Raw genomic sequence first — 15,438 nt, 5'->3', positions numbered from 1 at the left:
TCTCTATAACGCGGCGGATCTCGCAGCACTCTCACTCTCCCGACCGCCGGACCGCAGTACCACCACTGACTGACCACATTCGCCGCCGCCGATCGGCCGGCTGCAGGTAGTTGGAAGTCGGGCGGGCCGGCCGGAGCCGTGACCTTCAAACGGCGACCATCCGCCGGCGCCGCCCGCTCCACCGACCGGCCGGCCCACGCGAGGCCAGTCCGGCCGCCCCCGGCGACAGCGGGCTAATGCCATCTAGTGAGAGGAGGGAGAGGTGCAGCTTCGCGCGATCTGCGCTAGTGGCGAGAGCAGGACCTGCGCTATGACAAACGCTCAGCCACCGAATGATGTTCATGATTCCGTAACTTCGCTTTCCAATGCTCTTAACTTCAATTCTAAATCAAACCTGCTGATAGAAGCGTCCATTCTTTCAACCAAGCTGAAAAATCATCGTTTCAACATTCGTCATTGCCGTCTCCAGGACCAACAGATCCGCATCCCCTCACGCTTCCCTTTCCAGCCTGGCTGTCACCCCCACCAGACAACCGGCGGTGCAGGCAAGTCCTCTTTGGACCACAAAATCTCCAGGGGTGACCGTCTAAGAGGTAGGGCGGACTGACCACTTGGGACATCTCTGTCCCGCCGGGACGCACAGTCGGTGGTACGCACAGTCTACACTCTTCCCTAACCTTTCATAGCCCTGCAATGGACTTTTCAGGACCAAAGAGCCCACTCCCAACAGAACAAAGAATCTCCCGAATGTGGATAGGATGCCCTGCATCCAACTAATGAGGTAAGCAATTTTGAAACATAAAAAGTATGGGGAGACTGGAAATACTACATTCACCAGCGAAACCATGTCCATTGTTCAACACTATATTGAACGTCGTCGCTCTTAGTTCGCCTACTCTTGGGTCGCCTTAACTCCGTTAGGTATTTACTCTCGGGACTTCTTCAGAGGTTCAATGACGGATTGCCAATGAAAATTACCACTTCCCCGGAGCATCGTACTCAGACAAGCCAGTCATTATACAGCACTTTCTCCAAGCAGTTTCAGCTCTCAGCTTTGCACTCAGATGTGCTCATCCAAGTCGGTAGGGTATGTGGGGTTCAGACCTCACAACTAGCGCACAGAGCCTCAACCATCACTACATTTCAACAATAAACACCACAGCTACACTACCACTAGCCCCGTCCCGCTCCGCCCCGTTCAGTACTCACATAGGTGGCGTCCGGATCGGCGGCACGTCGCTCCAGTTCTGCCTGAACCACCGTCAGGTTGTCGCGCGACTCGGCCAGGATCGACTGCAGCTCATCGCAGTCGGAGTCAGAGTCCAGAGAGTCGGTTGGCGCCCGCGGCTGGGGATGGAGAGAGTCGGAGTCAACGGCTGGGGTCACGGTGAATAAATGTTAGGTCGATAAATTAACGATTCATCATCACTACTGTCAGAAATTCATGATATTTTCTGATCGCTGTGAGTCAAACACTGACTAGACAATCAGCACAAAGGCGTTAAACACGTCGCATTCAAAGCTCTTCATCATCTATCCCGCATACTCCTCAATCTATTTTGAAACCCCAACGCCTTCCCCAGCTCTTCCCTTCCCTCCTTTTTCCACCTCTCCAGTAGTACCCACCTTTCTGCGGCTGCGTTTGGCCGGTGACCGTGTGTGACCCCGCACGCTGCTGACTTGTGACGAGGCACAGTCTGAGTGCGAGTCGATGAAGCGGCGGTAGTCGTCACAATCGAGCAGGCGACGGACCGCGTCCGGGTCCACCGAGCCCTCCGAACCCAGCTCCGTCACCTCCTTCAGCTCCTGTGGGGGGTTAGAGGTCAGGTCAGGTCAGGTCGAAGGTCAGGCCAGGTCAAGGGCCAGTCAGGGGTCAGATGTCAGAGGAAGGGCAGAAGTAAAGTAGGAGGATATGTCAGAGCTGGGAGCTAAGAGAAGGTAGAGGTAGTCAGGAAGGATAGCAAATGTTACGAGCGTCACGACAGGTTAGAGGAGCTGACTTGATGAAATCAAGGGATGAAAGTTCATAATGGCAATTGAATGTCACGTTAGGATCGGTGAAAGAATGCAGCAGAGTAAATTAATAGCACATGAACACTGACTGCACCTACCCGGCATCAAATCAAACTCAACCTCCGCTAACTACTCCCTCTCCAATCCCTCCACGTACTCCACACACTCCACTCGGCACTCACCCGATACAGACTAACTAGCACCAGTACGAGCGCAGTCATCTCTCCACACACCTCCTGCCACACCACACCAGCTCTGCCACACCACTGCCCGCGCCGTCCCTCCCTCCCACGCGGCCGGCCAGCCGGCGTCTGTCTGTGCTGGCAACGGACCGCGCGACGCACTGCGCGACGACTGTGCGACACGCGCATCGATTACTGTCGAGGCACGGGCGACGCCAGCGGGTGCTAATTGGGGGGGGGGGGGGAAGTGCCGGTCGCAATGGAACGAGAACGGAAATTTAATATAAAAACAAGTCTAAGCCATTGAGAATGAAACACGCGGCCACACTTAAAAGTATGCTACCGTCATAATAGCAAAAAGCGGAATTTACCGCGGTCTGAGTTGAGCCTCGCTTATAACAGCAATCACCACCGGCAGTCCTCACTCCCCCCCCCCCCCACCGTAGTGGAACTAATGAGCCACACCGGATGCAGTCAGCGATGTGGAACGGGGGTGATCTGCTTCCCTGGAACTCCCCAAAACTGCCCACTGAGACCGCCCCTGCCGATTCACTGGAAACTAGTTACCGGTGCTGGAAGCCCATCAGGGCTCCATTAGCTCGTGGAAAATAGACGAGAGATTAAAGGAAAAGGGTCACCTTTAACATGGGGTTTGAAACTGAGATGGCCATCTTGTAGCCCGTGTCCGAAAACCCCGAGAGTATCCCACCTTACGGCCGATTTCGGCCTCCATTTGTAGGTATCGGCAATTTTAAAAGAAAATATGCCAGGAATGCGTCCTTATCCCAGGAATGCGTTCTTATCCTGTAATACAGCCACCCGCGGCGAGGCTTTGGTTTTTAACCAATCAGCTCCAATCAGCTCAGCTTTAACCAATCAGCTAATCTGACACAAGCCGACGAGACTGTGTTCTGAAGGCTGATTGGCTTGAGTGTGATGTCATCGCTATGACATCATACAGAAGGTGCGGTAGAGTACAAACATAGTACCAATATGTTAAATAGTTTGACATACTTTTTTGCGAATTATGCACTTCTAACACCAGATTTAAAAAGAACATGAAAAATAATAATGTCAAAATGAAAAACAACGATATCTTCATATTTCACGAAGGTGGCACTTTTCCTTTAATGAGCCCTGACTCAAAGTGTTGCAGATTAATTTAAATGCTTCATTCGAGGAGGTGTTGTGGTTAAAAGACCACGTGGCTACAGACACACACGTGGTCTCCGTTTTTTCTCCTTGGGCGGAGGTCAGAAGGCGGGGACGGGACGGCTGTATTTAGACAGACCGGATGTCGAGCTATCTGACACAGGATATCTCGCCGCAGAAACTCGATTTGATACCACAGGACGACGGCTGGCTCAGGCTTGACCTCGTCGTGGATCATGTGATAGAGATGTTCTCAACGAACAAAACTCGAGGAATATTGAGTGGTGTCAAAGGGAATGACGCGTTTTGATAGTTCATGATGCGTGTCGCACGTCCTATGCATTTATTGACGTAAATGTGCTGCTCGAATTGATTACGTTATAACGACGGGTCGTTATGCACTATGTTATAATAGTCCTTTATCGTAAAAAGCAAACGAGAAGAGCTCTCATGGTGCTGAGCTGCAGCATAAGTAGGCAAACGATAATGTCTTCAGAGTTTCTCCAGTCAAATGACCTGGACTCATTTCAAAGCCACAAACCGCATTCATGTGACTTCATTCACCGCCTAACACGCCTTTGTCATGAGCTCTTATTTGTTCAAACACCTCTAACGCAAGGTGAAACTACACCACTACAATCTGACAATACCATAATTGGAGCATCAGTCAAAAACAAATCAACCTCGAACCGCAACAGCCTATTGAAGCTCGGTTCGCTCCAGCAGAGACGCACGCGTCAAACAATAGTCAATACACAGCTCGGCCACCGACATACCACAGGTTCAGTGGGACGATGGGGACTGATGTGGAGCGTAATAACTTTGTTCAACGCATGTATCGACACCATTGTTATGCGTATTGTGGTGAGAGTCAGGAATGTGGTTTTGTTTGTTTGAAATACAACACCACATGTCTCAAGGCTGTAAAAAGCAGAACATGCTTTCGTGCGTATTGTTACTCCAGAAGATATAAGATGGCTGATGCTTAGTAAAAGCTGACTGACATGATCTTTCCTCTCAAAAACCTTTCGATGAACTTTCAAAAATCTATCCCTCAACTCAAACTCCACCACCTGACCATCACCCAACTCCCCTCCGCGCGCCGTCGTCGCCCCGTGCGGTGTCGCCACCTACCTGGTACGTGTCCCAGGCCTGCTCCGACACGGAGCTGACCTCCTCCGGTGGGTCGCGGGGCGAGGCGTCCGACACCGTGCGAGGGGAGACCTCCACCTCGACCAGGGTGGCCTCCGTCGTACAGGACAGCATCGAACTCCGGTGAGATTCTGGGGAAGGGGAGAGAATACATGAGCGAGTGGATCGCGATATACACGTAATGCGTAACAGTTACCGAGCAGTTTACAATTCAGTAGAAGGAAACAGTGACTTCTGCGAGACCGCTATGCCTCAAGCACACGACAATCGAGGTTTCATTGCTTTTTTCTTTATGGTACTGATAATCTCAAACTGATCTCATACGCTACCTACCTTAGAATCTGTCGACGGGCCCCTTTCCGACCCCATCTGTTCCACCTTTCCCGATCAATGTGTATACCTAGCCCTCACGTGGCAAGAGCAAACAGCGCAATCTGGCGTTGCTTGATTACCCGCTATCGGGACCTATCCCTTCTCTCTCGCTCTCCCCTACAACGGCGCCATATACTGTGCGGTTCAAACACTGATAGGGAGTCAACAGTGCAGTGTTGACATTAGAGCAGGGGCCGCAATACGGACCATTGTGTGCAAGACTGTGTGCTTTAGGCAACAAAAACCACGTGGAATATTATACAGGGGACTGGAACACTATGGCGCCTGGCTTATCTTATCGTTTATCTTCGCCTGTCAAATCAAACAGTCACCAGCCTCTCTTACATTCAGCAAACAAGATCATGCACTTTCCTCTCATAACTTTCCCATCTAACCCTTTGTTACCCTCCTCTTCTCTCCCTTTCTCACCAGCGGCGGACATTCCAGGAACCCTGCCTCGCTCGCCCTCGCTGCCCGAGGAGCGGAGACTGCGGCGGCGCCGGTGGGTCGGGGATGACCCGGAGCCCTCGCTGCCCGAGCTGCGAGTGGCCGAGTGACGGTGCGGACGGGAGCGGCGCCGGGCGCCCCAGAACGGCGAGTCGAACGAGGCAGAGTTGGGCAGCATCTTGGGCACGGCGCCGGCTGACACGGTGGTGTTGCTGGAACTGGAGGGGGGCGAGGGGGGGGGGTTAGTGGGGACAGGTGGAGAAAGGGAGGACAGAGAAAGGGATGGAGGGCACACAGAAAGAGGAAAACTAACAGTAGTCATCGAAAGACTAGGGTGTTCCCGGCATCATACAACATTGTAAAAAAGTGTCATAACGGTCCCAAAGCCGACTCCAAAACAGGGGAAAATAAAATGAGTCATCATACTTCGACGAATATGATGAGCCAGGAACGAGCGGATAAAACAAGATGTTACCCGTGAAACAATCGGCACTTGATACGCTGCTGAAGTAGCACCTCGAGTTTCTTTGTTAGCCAGTACACGAACACAAAATCACACCCATCAAATGCATCGTTGATGTGTCAGACGCGGCCTGACATGACCTAACAACGCCATGGTAAGACAGGTGTTACACGTCAAATAAGTGTGATTTAACAGGTGTTCTATCATACGATCAAAGCTGGATAACAATGTAAGCTATTGCAGCAAGAAAGAATTAAGAACATAAATGTTGGTAAATGTTAGGGATATTGTGGATGACGAAATAAGCAGATTATTATTACGAGATCACTAAAAGGTTATACAAAGAAATGTCATGTTACGAATAACGTCACGAAGAGATCACCAAATATTTACAACATGACTACAAGAACACAAATCCACATATAACACTCGCTCCCCTAGGCAGTAATTCCCACCCCTCTAGCCTCACCTCGAAGTGACTCCCTTCTCGTTGGTGGGTGTCAGCATCTCATTGAGGGCCGTCTCGGACACGGACAGAGCCGCCGGACGCAGCCGGCCGGCCGACGTCAGGCCGTGCAGACTCCACGGACGCTCGTTGGAGCGGCGCTTCTTACTCCGGAGAACGACCTGAAGGAAGGGAAGTCAGGTCAGGTCAGGTCAAACTGGGGCTGGTGATACAATGGCTGGTGAACAGCAATGACACAATGAGATCAGAAGCAATGTGAATTGTGGATATATCTTTTTTTGTCTATGAATTTTTAGTCACGATGACACGGAGCTGCTAAAATAAAGTCATCAAAATGTATAACTCCATCTTACAAATCACTCAAAAACCTCCCGACCACCTGATGAAACTACGTTCCGTTCCAACATCAACACCGAAAAGCGACGACAGAGAAGCTTAATTAATCAGACGAAAAGAACTCATAAATGTCACCGTCCCTGCACATAGATGTCACACACATGTCAGCGATAAAACAGCACTCACCACACCCTCTTTTTCATTTCTCAGCTCATTACGAATAAACCCAAAGCACCTATAAAATCCTAGCCATACACGCAATGTCCCCACCCCCACCCCAACCTCCTCCTTGCCTTGGGCGTGGTCGTCATATCCAGGAGTGCGGGGCCGGCTGCCGGCGGACTGGCGCCGGCGGTGGGCGTGGCCAGCTCGTGGCACGTGATCATGCTGCAGGTGAGGTCCTCAGAGGCCGAGGAGGCTCCCTCGTCTCCGTCCGACTCGCCGGTGGTGTACTCGCCGCTGGCATCGCAGCTGCTGTCCGTCACCTGGGGGTGAGAGGGAGAGCGGAGCGTCAGATAGGCGAGTCAGAAAACACAGGCAACCAATGAACCAGCAAATGAAGCAGTCAGTAGTTGTAGCTAGCAAACGAGCCAGTGCACAAACGACAAGTTTCCCACTAAACGAATTGGTAACCAGTGTATGCTCCCATATATCAGAGTCATAAACCACTTCTTCGCTGTCTTTGGCAAGTGAAAAGAGATTAAAAGTCACAACAAATTAAGGCAAAAGATAAACTGGTGAGAAAGAACGAAAGTCAGACCAGTGGAAGAGCCGCACAGCCGGCGGATTGTTTTCCCTCGCGGCCGGCCCATATTTCAGACCGTGTTGGCGGCCTGTCCAGCTGCCTGGAAGCCCTGATCGATGGGCTGGTTCGATCGCATTTAACTGCCCGGTCAGCGAACCCAGGACCGTCCAGCGGAGCCCGGATGGGGGTTTGTGATGGTTGGAGACGCTTCAAGGGAACCGACTGGAAGGAGAGCTAAATATTAAGCAATAAATGAACACATGGCACAGAAACTTCAAGGGATGCAGACTAAGCCCTCGGCCCACTCCGGAAACATTCAGGAAGCGACTGGCCCAGATTTGCGTCACCGATTCACCGGCGCAGCTGTGTTCCGGCGGTAGATAGTGACGGCGGAAGCGGCGTCACATCCGACAAACGCCCACAGAGCCACCGCGCCGTCTGATACGGCTAACCACTGCGCACAGGGCCTGGTGCGAAATGCTGAAAAATTCACTGGGTCACCCAGCATGAAGGCTATATGCTGGGTGAATAACTACCACACAGGGCGTGAAACGTCCCGTTTTTGTTTCAGGGGACAATAAATGTTAGCAATTTTGTCAAAGAACCGCCACGGCGTGCGTGCTCTTCTCCACGTGAATGGAGCTGACGTTCATCCCATGATAGACGGTGGCGGGTGCGGTGGAAAGGAATGTGCAGGTCTGGTGACCATCTGCGTGTGGCCAGCAGCCAAAAATCGCTGGCCAGCGACGCCGTTTAACGCACAGATGACTGCCAAGTAGTGATCGAAGACGGGCCACAAACACAATATAGCGAAAAATGATCCCTGCAAAAATCATTAAATTGGGCACGGATTAATTATGAAATACGCTCAAAACAAACAAGCGCATATTTTCTGGAGGCTTTCTGGAGGTGCTGCATCGATTCTGCCATGTCCAAAGAAGTCCTGCCACGGCTGAAGCCACGAATTCAGCTGAACATCATCCATGACGGCGAACTGCCAGGCGAGGATGAAAAATTAACATGCAAATTACCCACGGCTGAAGCTAGTCGAAATATTTTTAAAAAGTGAATGATAAATAATAACCACCTGCAATCTGCAGCATGCAGCCATGCATCGGAGTAGTTCGGCTGATTATGCTATAATAATCCAGGTGCACGGGGTCCAGCGTCCACCTCGGCCGCCGTGCAACACCCACTCAGCCCAGTAACCGGGCATGAGAGGGGGATGGGGTCAGCGGGTCCGCTGGAGCCGGCTGGACGGCGTTCACGGCTCTGTTCCAGGCCCAAACAGCCTATACGGCAGCAGCTGCCCATACTACGTCGACCGGCCGGCCTTGGTTTCCAGAGTCCAGTCGCGCCGGCCGGCCGGCCAGTCGCGGTCCGCCGCGGCGGACGCGCCGGCGCGCCGGCCAGCCGTCCGTCAATCAACCGCCCCGCGCTCGGCGCGGCCGGCGGGGGGCAGGGGTCGAGGGGCGGGGGTCTCCCTAGCCAGCCAACCCCCACCCTTTCCCGACCAGCTCCGTGATGACACGAACCGCCGTCGCTGAGACGAAGCGCCTGCCGACGGACGTCGGGACGGCGCCGGTGACCGGTCGACGGTCCGCCAGCAATGAGTCACCCACAACAGGTGGCCAGGCGACCGACGCCGATCGCGCGGGTTCGACTGGCGCCAGGGTCCGACAGTGATATTGGAGCAGAGCTCGTGGACAAGCCTAGCCAGAAGGTTAAAGAGAGAAAAGCTCGGCAAGACTTGCATTTGAAGATGAGGGATCATGGTTCACTTGGTGCACTTGAAGAACAAAGCGATAATTAGCCGACATTTTAATCCTGACGCTCATCCGGCAAGAGTGCGCAATTCTTTTAGATTGAAGTCATTTCAGCATATTGCGAGCTTACGTCTAGCTTAGATAGGATCATTATTCATTAATCATTTCTAATTTTAGTCGGACAGATGCGCAACAAGAAAGTCCCAGCAACACCCCATATGCTGGTGAAAAGTCTATTCCATATGGTGCTGCCTGCCAGTCATGGTTAGAAATAGTCATCAAATTCGCCGACCGACTTGTCTGACAGAAGGAAAAATCAGCCGGCAAGTTTCCCGACCTAACCACACCCCACACTACCAACTTCCCGTAACAACTTGCCCTCTATGATTACAGCAGCAGCCAACATTTCTGACATCACACCACGCCTCGTGAGCCCGCGCCAAGGCCATACAAACCAAACCACTGCCTGACGGGCTGTGTAAACCAAACTAACCATCAGGCGTCCCGCCGCGCCGCCAGCGGCAGTCGGGCGGAGGCAAACTGACACCACATGTGCTTTGGGATGACTAAGCGCGCAGCGGCTGGGCAATGGCACTGCATTTCAAACGCTGGACATGAAGCGTTGCATTGACGATGGATGTCACGTCAAGAAAAAATCACGTCAGGTCACCGACATAGCGTCACGCAGCGGTGAGAGAGAGGTCGTCCACGTTTCGGCTTTTAGTCTGTGTACGACTTCTGAGCTCGTCTCGCGTGTAGCTGCTGACAGTATCGACGGCTACATAAGCCGTTACTCGCGCGCAACGACAGTAGCGGCAGCAACGGTTTTCTGTCCGCGAGGCTAACAGTTCCACCAGCCCCTGTCGTTATAGCAGTCCGACAGTCACGACTCAGAACTCACGACTCACGAGCCACGACCGTGTCTGAGCTCCAACACCCCGCTCACGAACTCACACGGGTACGCAGCCGCCAGACCTCAGACGCCATGCTGGTCAGCTTTGGACCAGAATGACGTCACGTCCAACGAACGAACGACCATCTAGTCTCCAAGTCCGTCTTCCTTGGGACCGGTTTGCGCACGCTTTAATATCGTGATTGCCATGATTCACCACAGGGAGTGTCCAGGGCGCCACTCAAAACTCAGTCAAAACAGAGTCCGCATTCAAAATAAATCGCACACTCACAGACATCACAAAAAGCACTACGCTACGCATCACACCCCAGCACAAATGCATCCTCATCAAGACATCCAACGAGACACAGACAAAAGCACTTCTGTCCACCACCACCTTCGCCAATCACGACGCATCCTTCACACTACACCGCACCCTCAACACGACCCGAGCCACTATCCGCACGAACCCACTAGACACACCACTAGCAGTCATCGGAGACGAGTTGGCGTCCCAGGGCGTCAGCTCAATTCGTCGACTGGCTTCCACCCACCACTACACCATCCTGCAACTCACCTTTAACACCACGATCCTACCTCCTCACGTTACACTACAACACTGCCGATACAGCACACGTCTTCACGCGCCACTGCCCCTTCGCTGCAAGAAGTGTCAGCGCTACGGTCACGGAGAACGTGCTTGCACCTCCCGTACTGCACGCTGTGCACGTTGTGGCGAGGGGCATCCGTCAGAGGGGTGCACTCGTCCCTTTCGATGCGCTGCCTGTGACGGATCGCACCCGGTCACTGACTCCAAATGCCCTAAGTGGCTATTTGAGCGGGAAGTGACCAGGTACGCGGCGAGCATGCATGTACCACCAGCCCTTTCACGCACCCTGGTCTCCAAGGCACCACCAGTACATCTAGCCGAAACATTTAAACACGCAAACGTAACAGGAAGCACCTACGCCTCAGTCGCTTCACGCACCACCGCAAAACTCCAGCCACTAGCACAGCACCCACCGAGCTGTCGCCGACCTGCCCTCATCCCAACACCTCCTCACCCACCTCGCTGGATCCCCACCAGGGAGGCCCTCCTTCCTACACCGCCCTATCCGCCTCACCCCAGACCGCCACAGGGATGGAGAGTGCCCGGTCCGCTGCCGGGACCCCCGTTCTTGAGGCGGGACTTCCCGCTCCTACCTCCACCTCCACACTGTATACCTCCCACCCACCCTAACCAGCCTCCGCCCACCCGACCCAAGCCTCCAACCCGCACCACTGCAACCTCCACCGGCCCCCCACCAATCACCCAGACCGTCTCCACTTCCACAGACCCTCCTCCTCCACCCACTCTGCGGTCTGTTTACACGCAGACTGACCCTGATCCCCATCCATGCTCTCAGAGCAGCTCCAGCCTATACATCACTCCCTCCAACCCCTCAACCCGATCATCCGCTTCGAACCCAAGTTCAGGCCCAGCCTCAAACACACGGATCCCTCGTCCCATCTCGCCTCCAAAACACGTCCGCTCACGCTCTTTATCTCCCGTTCAGCGAAACATCGAATCCCTCCACCAACCTCTTCCCTCCCCTCTCATGACACGCGCCTCCCGCAAACGAAAGGCGAGGGATCTGGCTGACCAATCCAACCCTACTCCAGTCTCGCACTATGTGTCAGAGACTACTCATATCAACAGCGCAGTTCCCTCTAAATGACGCACTTGCTACAATGGAACACACGCGGGCTACTTACCAAGTGGCCGGAGTTCAAAGGTGAAATTCTCCGAACGAACCCGGTCCTGGCTGCACTCCAAGAGACCCATTTTCGAGATTCAGACCAATGGTTTAAAATCCCAGGGTACACTTGGCATACACATAACGTTAACGAACAAAACAGACGAGGAGGAGCGGCCATCCTCATAGCCAACAGCGTCCCGCACAATAGAGTAGCTATCAACACACCACTCAATTGCGTTGCTATACGTTTAAGGATAGGCTACACACAAGTCACCACACTGTCAATATACATACCACCTTGCCATGCAAACCCAACACCACAGGAGCTGGATGACTTAATCAGCCAGCTCCCAGCACCCTTACTTCTCATGGGCGACGTCAATGCACAACACCCAGCATGGGGAAGCCCATGCAGCGACTCCCGCGGTAACACCATCGAAGCAGCCATAAACAAACACAACCTTACTGTACTCAACACAGGCGAAGGCACCAGGCTTAACCTAAGGGGCATCGACCGAGCCATAGACCTAACGTGCTGCACAAGTTCAATCCATCACCTATTTGATTGGGCAATATCGTCAGACCCAGGGCCCAGTGACCACTACCAAATTAAACTTACACTTAGTCCGAGGTCAATTCGCCACGTTAAAACCTTTACTCCAGGCTGGAATTTAAAAAGGGCTGACTGGTCGAAATTTGAGGAAATGGTGAACCTCTCACTGGGTGACACAGATCATCCAGACATTTCAGTAATTCTAAGAGCCATCGGCTCCGCAGCACAAGCCAGTGTGCCCAAAAGTAAGCAACCACCCAAAAAGGCATCAGCGCCATGGTGGACTCCAGCCTGCAGCCAAGCAGTAGCAATCAGGAAAAGAGCACTAAAACAATTTAAACGTTGCATATGCGAGGCGCACCGCCTAGCGTACAAACAAGCTGCTGCATCTTGCAAAACTATCTTTAAAACAGAGCGCACTAACTCTTGGCAATCATTTGCATCCAAATTCAATCGCTTCACACCAACAGCAAAAATCTGGAAGCTTCTTAAAGCTTTCCACCTCAAACGCGCACCCCCAGGGCCATTCCCTTCGCTTAAAGTAAGAGGGCAGGAAATTACTGACCCAGAGCAAGTCATGATGGAATTTGCGAAACATTACCATTCAGTGTCAGCTAACAGCTCATACCCACCACAACTCAGGTCACGACTAGGAAATCTTGCCAATAGCTGCGACTTCACCTCCAACAACTACGAAATTTATAACAAACCATTTACACTACACGAGTTATCACATGCCATCAGCAAGTGCGGAAACACGTCGGTTGGGCCGGACGACATACATTACGAATTTTTCCGACGCCTCAGTAAACAATCATTAACGTACCTCTTAGCGGCCATTAATAACCTCTTCATAAACCACTCCTACCCGACCACTTGGCGGGAAAGCACTATCATACCAATTTCAAAACCAAACAAAGACAAGCAACATCCCAGTGGCTATCGCCCCATCTCACTCACTAGCTGCGCCAGTAAGGTAGTCGAGCGCATGGTCAACACACGCCTCATACACCACCTGGAAACAAATGACCTGCTCGACGAACACCAATGCGGCTTCAGGCGCGGGAAGTCAACAACAGACAACATCATTAGACTCATCTCAGACATTAGCACAGGATTTTATCGCAAACGGACAACAGTAGCAGTATTTCTAGATATCACAGCAGCTTTCGATCGAGTACAAAAACCGGCAATTATTTACAAGCTTCACCAACTAGGACTGCGCGGACACCTCGCTCACTTCATCATCAACTTTCTTGCGGACCGAACCTTCCAAGCTAGGTGCGGCACAACACTCTCACCAGCAACATCTCAGGATCAAGGTCTCCCTCAAGGTAGTGTTCTGTCACCAACGCTCTTCCTTATTATGATCAACGACATGTTCACCACAGCAAAGTACTATGTAAAATACTCACTTTTTGCGGACGACGTGGCCATTTGGGCTACACACCACGACCTCTTCAAGGTCGAAAAAGACGTCCAACTTGGCCTGAACAAAATTGCATTATGGTGCAAAGAATGGGGCTTCACCATATCAACCGAGAAGTCCGCCTCTGTAACCTTCACTAGAAACCGGAAAACCACTAACACTAGGTTAAACCTTAACGGCAAAGCAGTTAAGGAAGCCAAAGATTTCAAATTCTTAGGAGTCCGCATAGATCGAAATTTAACATTTTCTAAGCACATCAAAGACATCAAAAACAAGTGCGCAAAACGCATGAACCTCCTCCGTGCGCTCACAGGCACAGACTGGGGCGACGACCGAAAAACCATTTTGCAACTATACAAGGCCATCATCAGACCCATTTTAGAGTACTGCAGTATAGCTTATCACGGAAGCCTAACAGATCACCAGATAAAACAAATAGAAGCCATCCAGAACACATGTCTGCGCATTGCAACCGGGGCCATACCCAGTACACGAAACGCAACACTTCTGGCCGACGTCAACATGTTGAATTGCCAGGAAAGACGTATGCAACAACTTTGCCGATATGCCATTAACGTTAAAACAACTCCGAACCACCCAGTGCAACACTGCTTCCGGCCGATAAGCAGACTCGGATGTCATAGACATTCCCGATTACGACACCCATCACTAAATGAACAGTTGAGCACCTGCTTATCTAAACTGCAATTTACTTTACCGGATCTGGCACCCAGGCCTCGAGCAAAACCCTTCTGGCTAAAGGCACCACCCAAAATCGAATATCTTTTCTCTGGAAACAAATCAGACATCACACCAACAGAAATGCAGTCGAAATTTAACGAATACAAAGCACAGCGCCCAAACAAAACATTCATGTACACTGACGGCTCAAAACAGGAACACAAAGTAGCTTTTGCACTGACGACTCCACACTTTGAATTAAGCAGACGTTTACCGGATAACTTCTCCATTTTCACAGCTGAGGCCATGGCCCTCTTATTCGCCGTCAAATTATGTACCCATGAAAAGCTTAGTAACGTAGTAATCTGCACAGACTCAAAATCAGTCTTACAAGCCCTGAGTAACACCACAAGCCCAACACATTTCATCATTTCTAGCATTCAAAATTCTGTCCCTGAAAAACGAAATATTAAATTTCTTTGGATTCCTGGACATGCTTCTATCTCTGGAAACGAAAAGGCAGACAAACTAGCAAAGCAAGCATTGCATCTAGCAGAACCACTTGCAATACAGTACCCGGCAGACGACTGCAAGGCCATCCTCGAACTTCACATACAACAACTACGACAAACGACATGGGACGAGATAGGACCAGCACACATGCACTCAATCAAACCCCGATTAGGCTTCTGGGCGACCTCAAAACAAAACACAAGGCAAAAGGAAGTAATGCTCACCAGACTTAGAACCGGACGCACCAGACTCAACGCACCATGGCTAGAACCACAACAATATAACATTTGTGCCTTCTGCAATGTCAACACAGTGCCTACAGTTCAACACATCCTGCTAGAGTGCTCTCACTTCAACCTCCACCGACAACACATCATTGCCTTCTGTCGGCAGGAGAACGTAACGTTGAGCTTAGATCAGCTTTTAGGTGACAGACACCCAGAGCTATTAGCACTTCTCTTCAGATATTTACAAGACACTAAGCTAACAGGAGCACTCTAAAGCACACATAAACGAACAGTTAAGTGCCGTGCCCAA

The 15,438-nt window shown here is 51.7% G+C and overlaps 1 protein-coding gene across 3 annotated transcripts in view; it reads right to left on the bottom strand.

Annotated features, from left to right (window-relative positions):
* LOC122386575 overlaps positions 1–15,438 on the bottom strand; it is a 232,675-nt gene that overhangs the window by 34,464 nt on the left and 182,773 nt on the right. For all 3 annotated transcript variants that reach the window (XM_043375873.1, XM_043375874.1, XM_043375875.1), the window contains 6 exons: positions 6,877–7,068; positions 6,251–6,408; positions 5,301–5,536; positions 4,482–4,630; positions 1,627–1,806; positions 1,210–1,347 (listed from right to left, as the gene is read on the bottom strand). In XM_043375873.1, coding sequence (XP_043231808.1) covers positions 1,210–1,347; positions 1,627–1,806; positions 4,482–4,630; positions 5,301–5,536; positions 6,251–6,408; positions 6,877–7,068 — 1,053 coding nt within the window. The remainder of the gene's footprint in view (positions 1–1,209; positions 1,348–1,626; positions 1,807–4,481; positions 4,631–5,300; positions 5,537–6,250; positions 6,409–6,876; positions 7,069–15,438) is intronic.

This window comes from Amphibalanus amphitrite, unplaced genomic scaffold (genome assembly GCF_019059575.1).
Source record: "Amphibalanus amphitrite isolate SeventyFive unplaced genomic scaffold, NRLGWU_Aamphi_draft 000256F_arrow, whole genome shotgun sequence".
In the NCBI taxonomy this organism is placed as follows: domain Eukaryota; kingdom Metazoa; phylum Arthropoda; class Thecostraca; order Balanomorpha; family Balanidae; genus Amphibalanus; species Amphibalanus amphitrite.
Note: the sequence above shows the minus strand (reverse complement) of the source record. Positions and strands in the feature narration are given on the sequence as shown.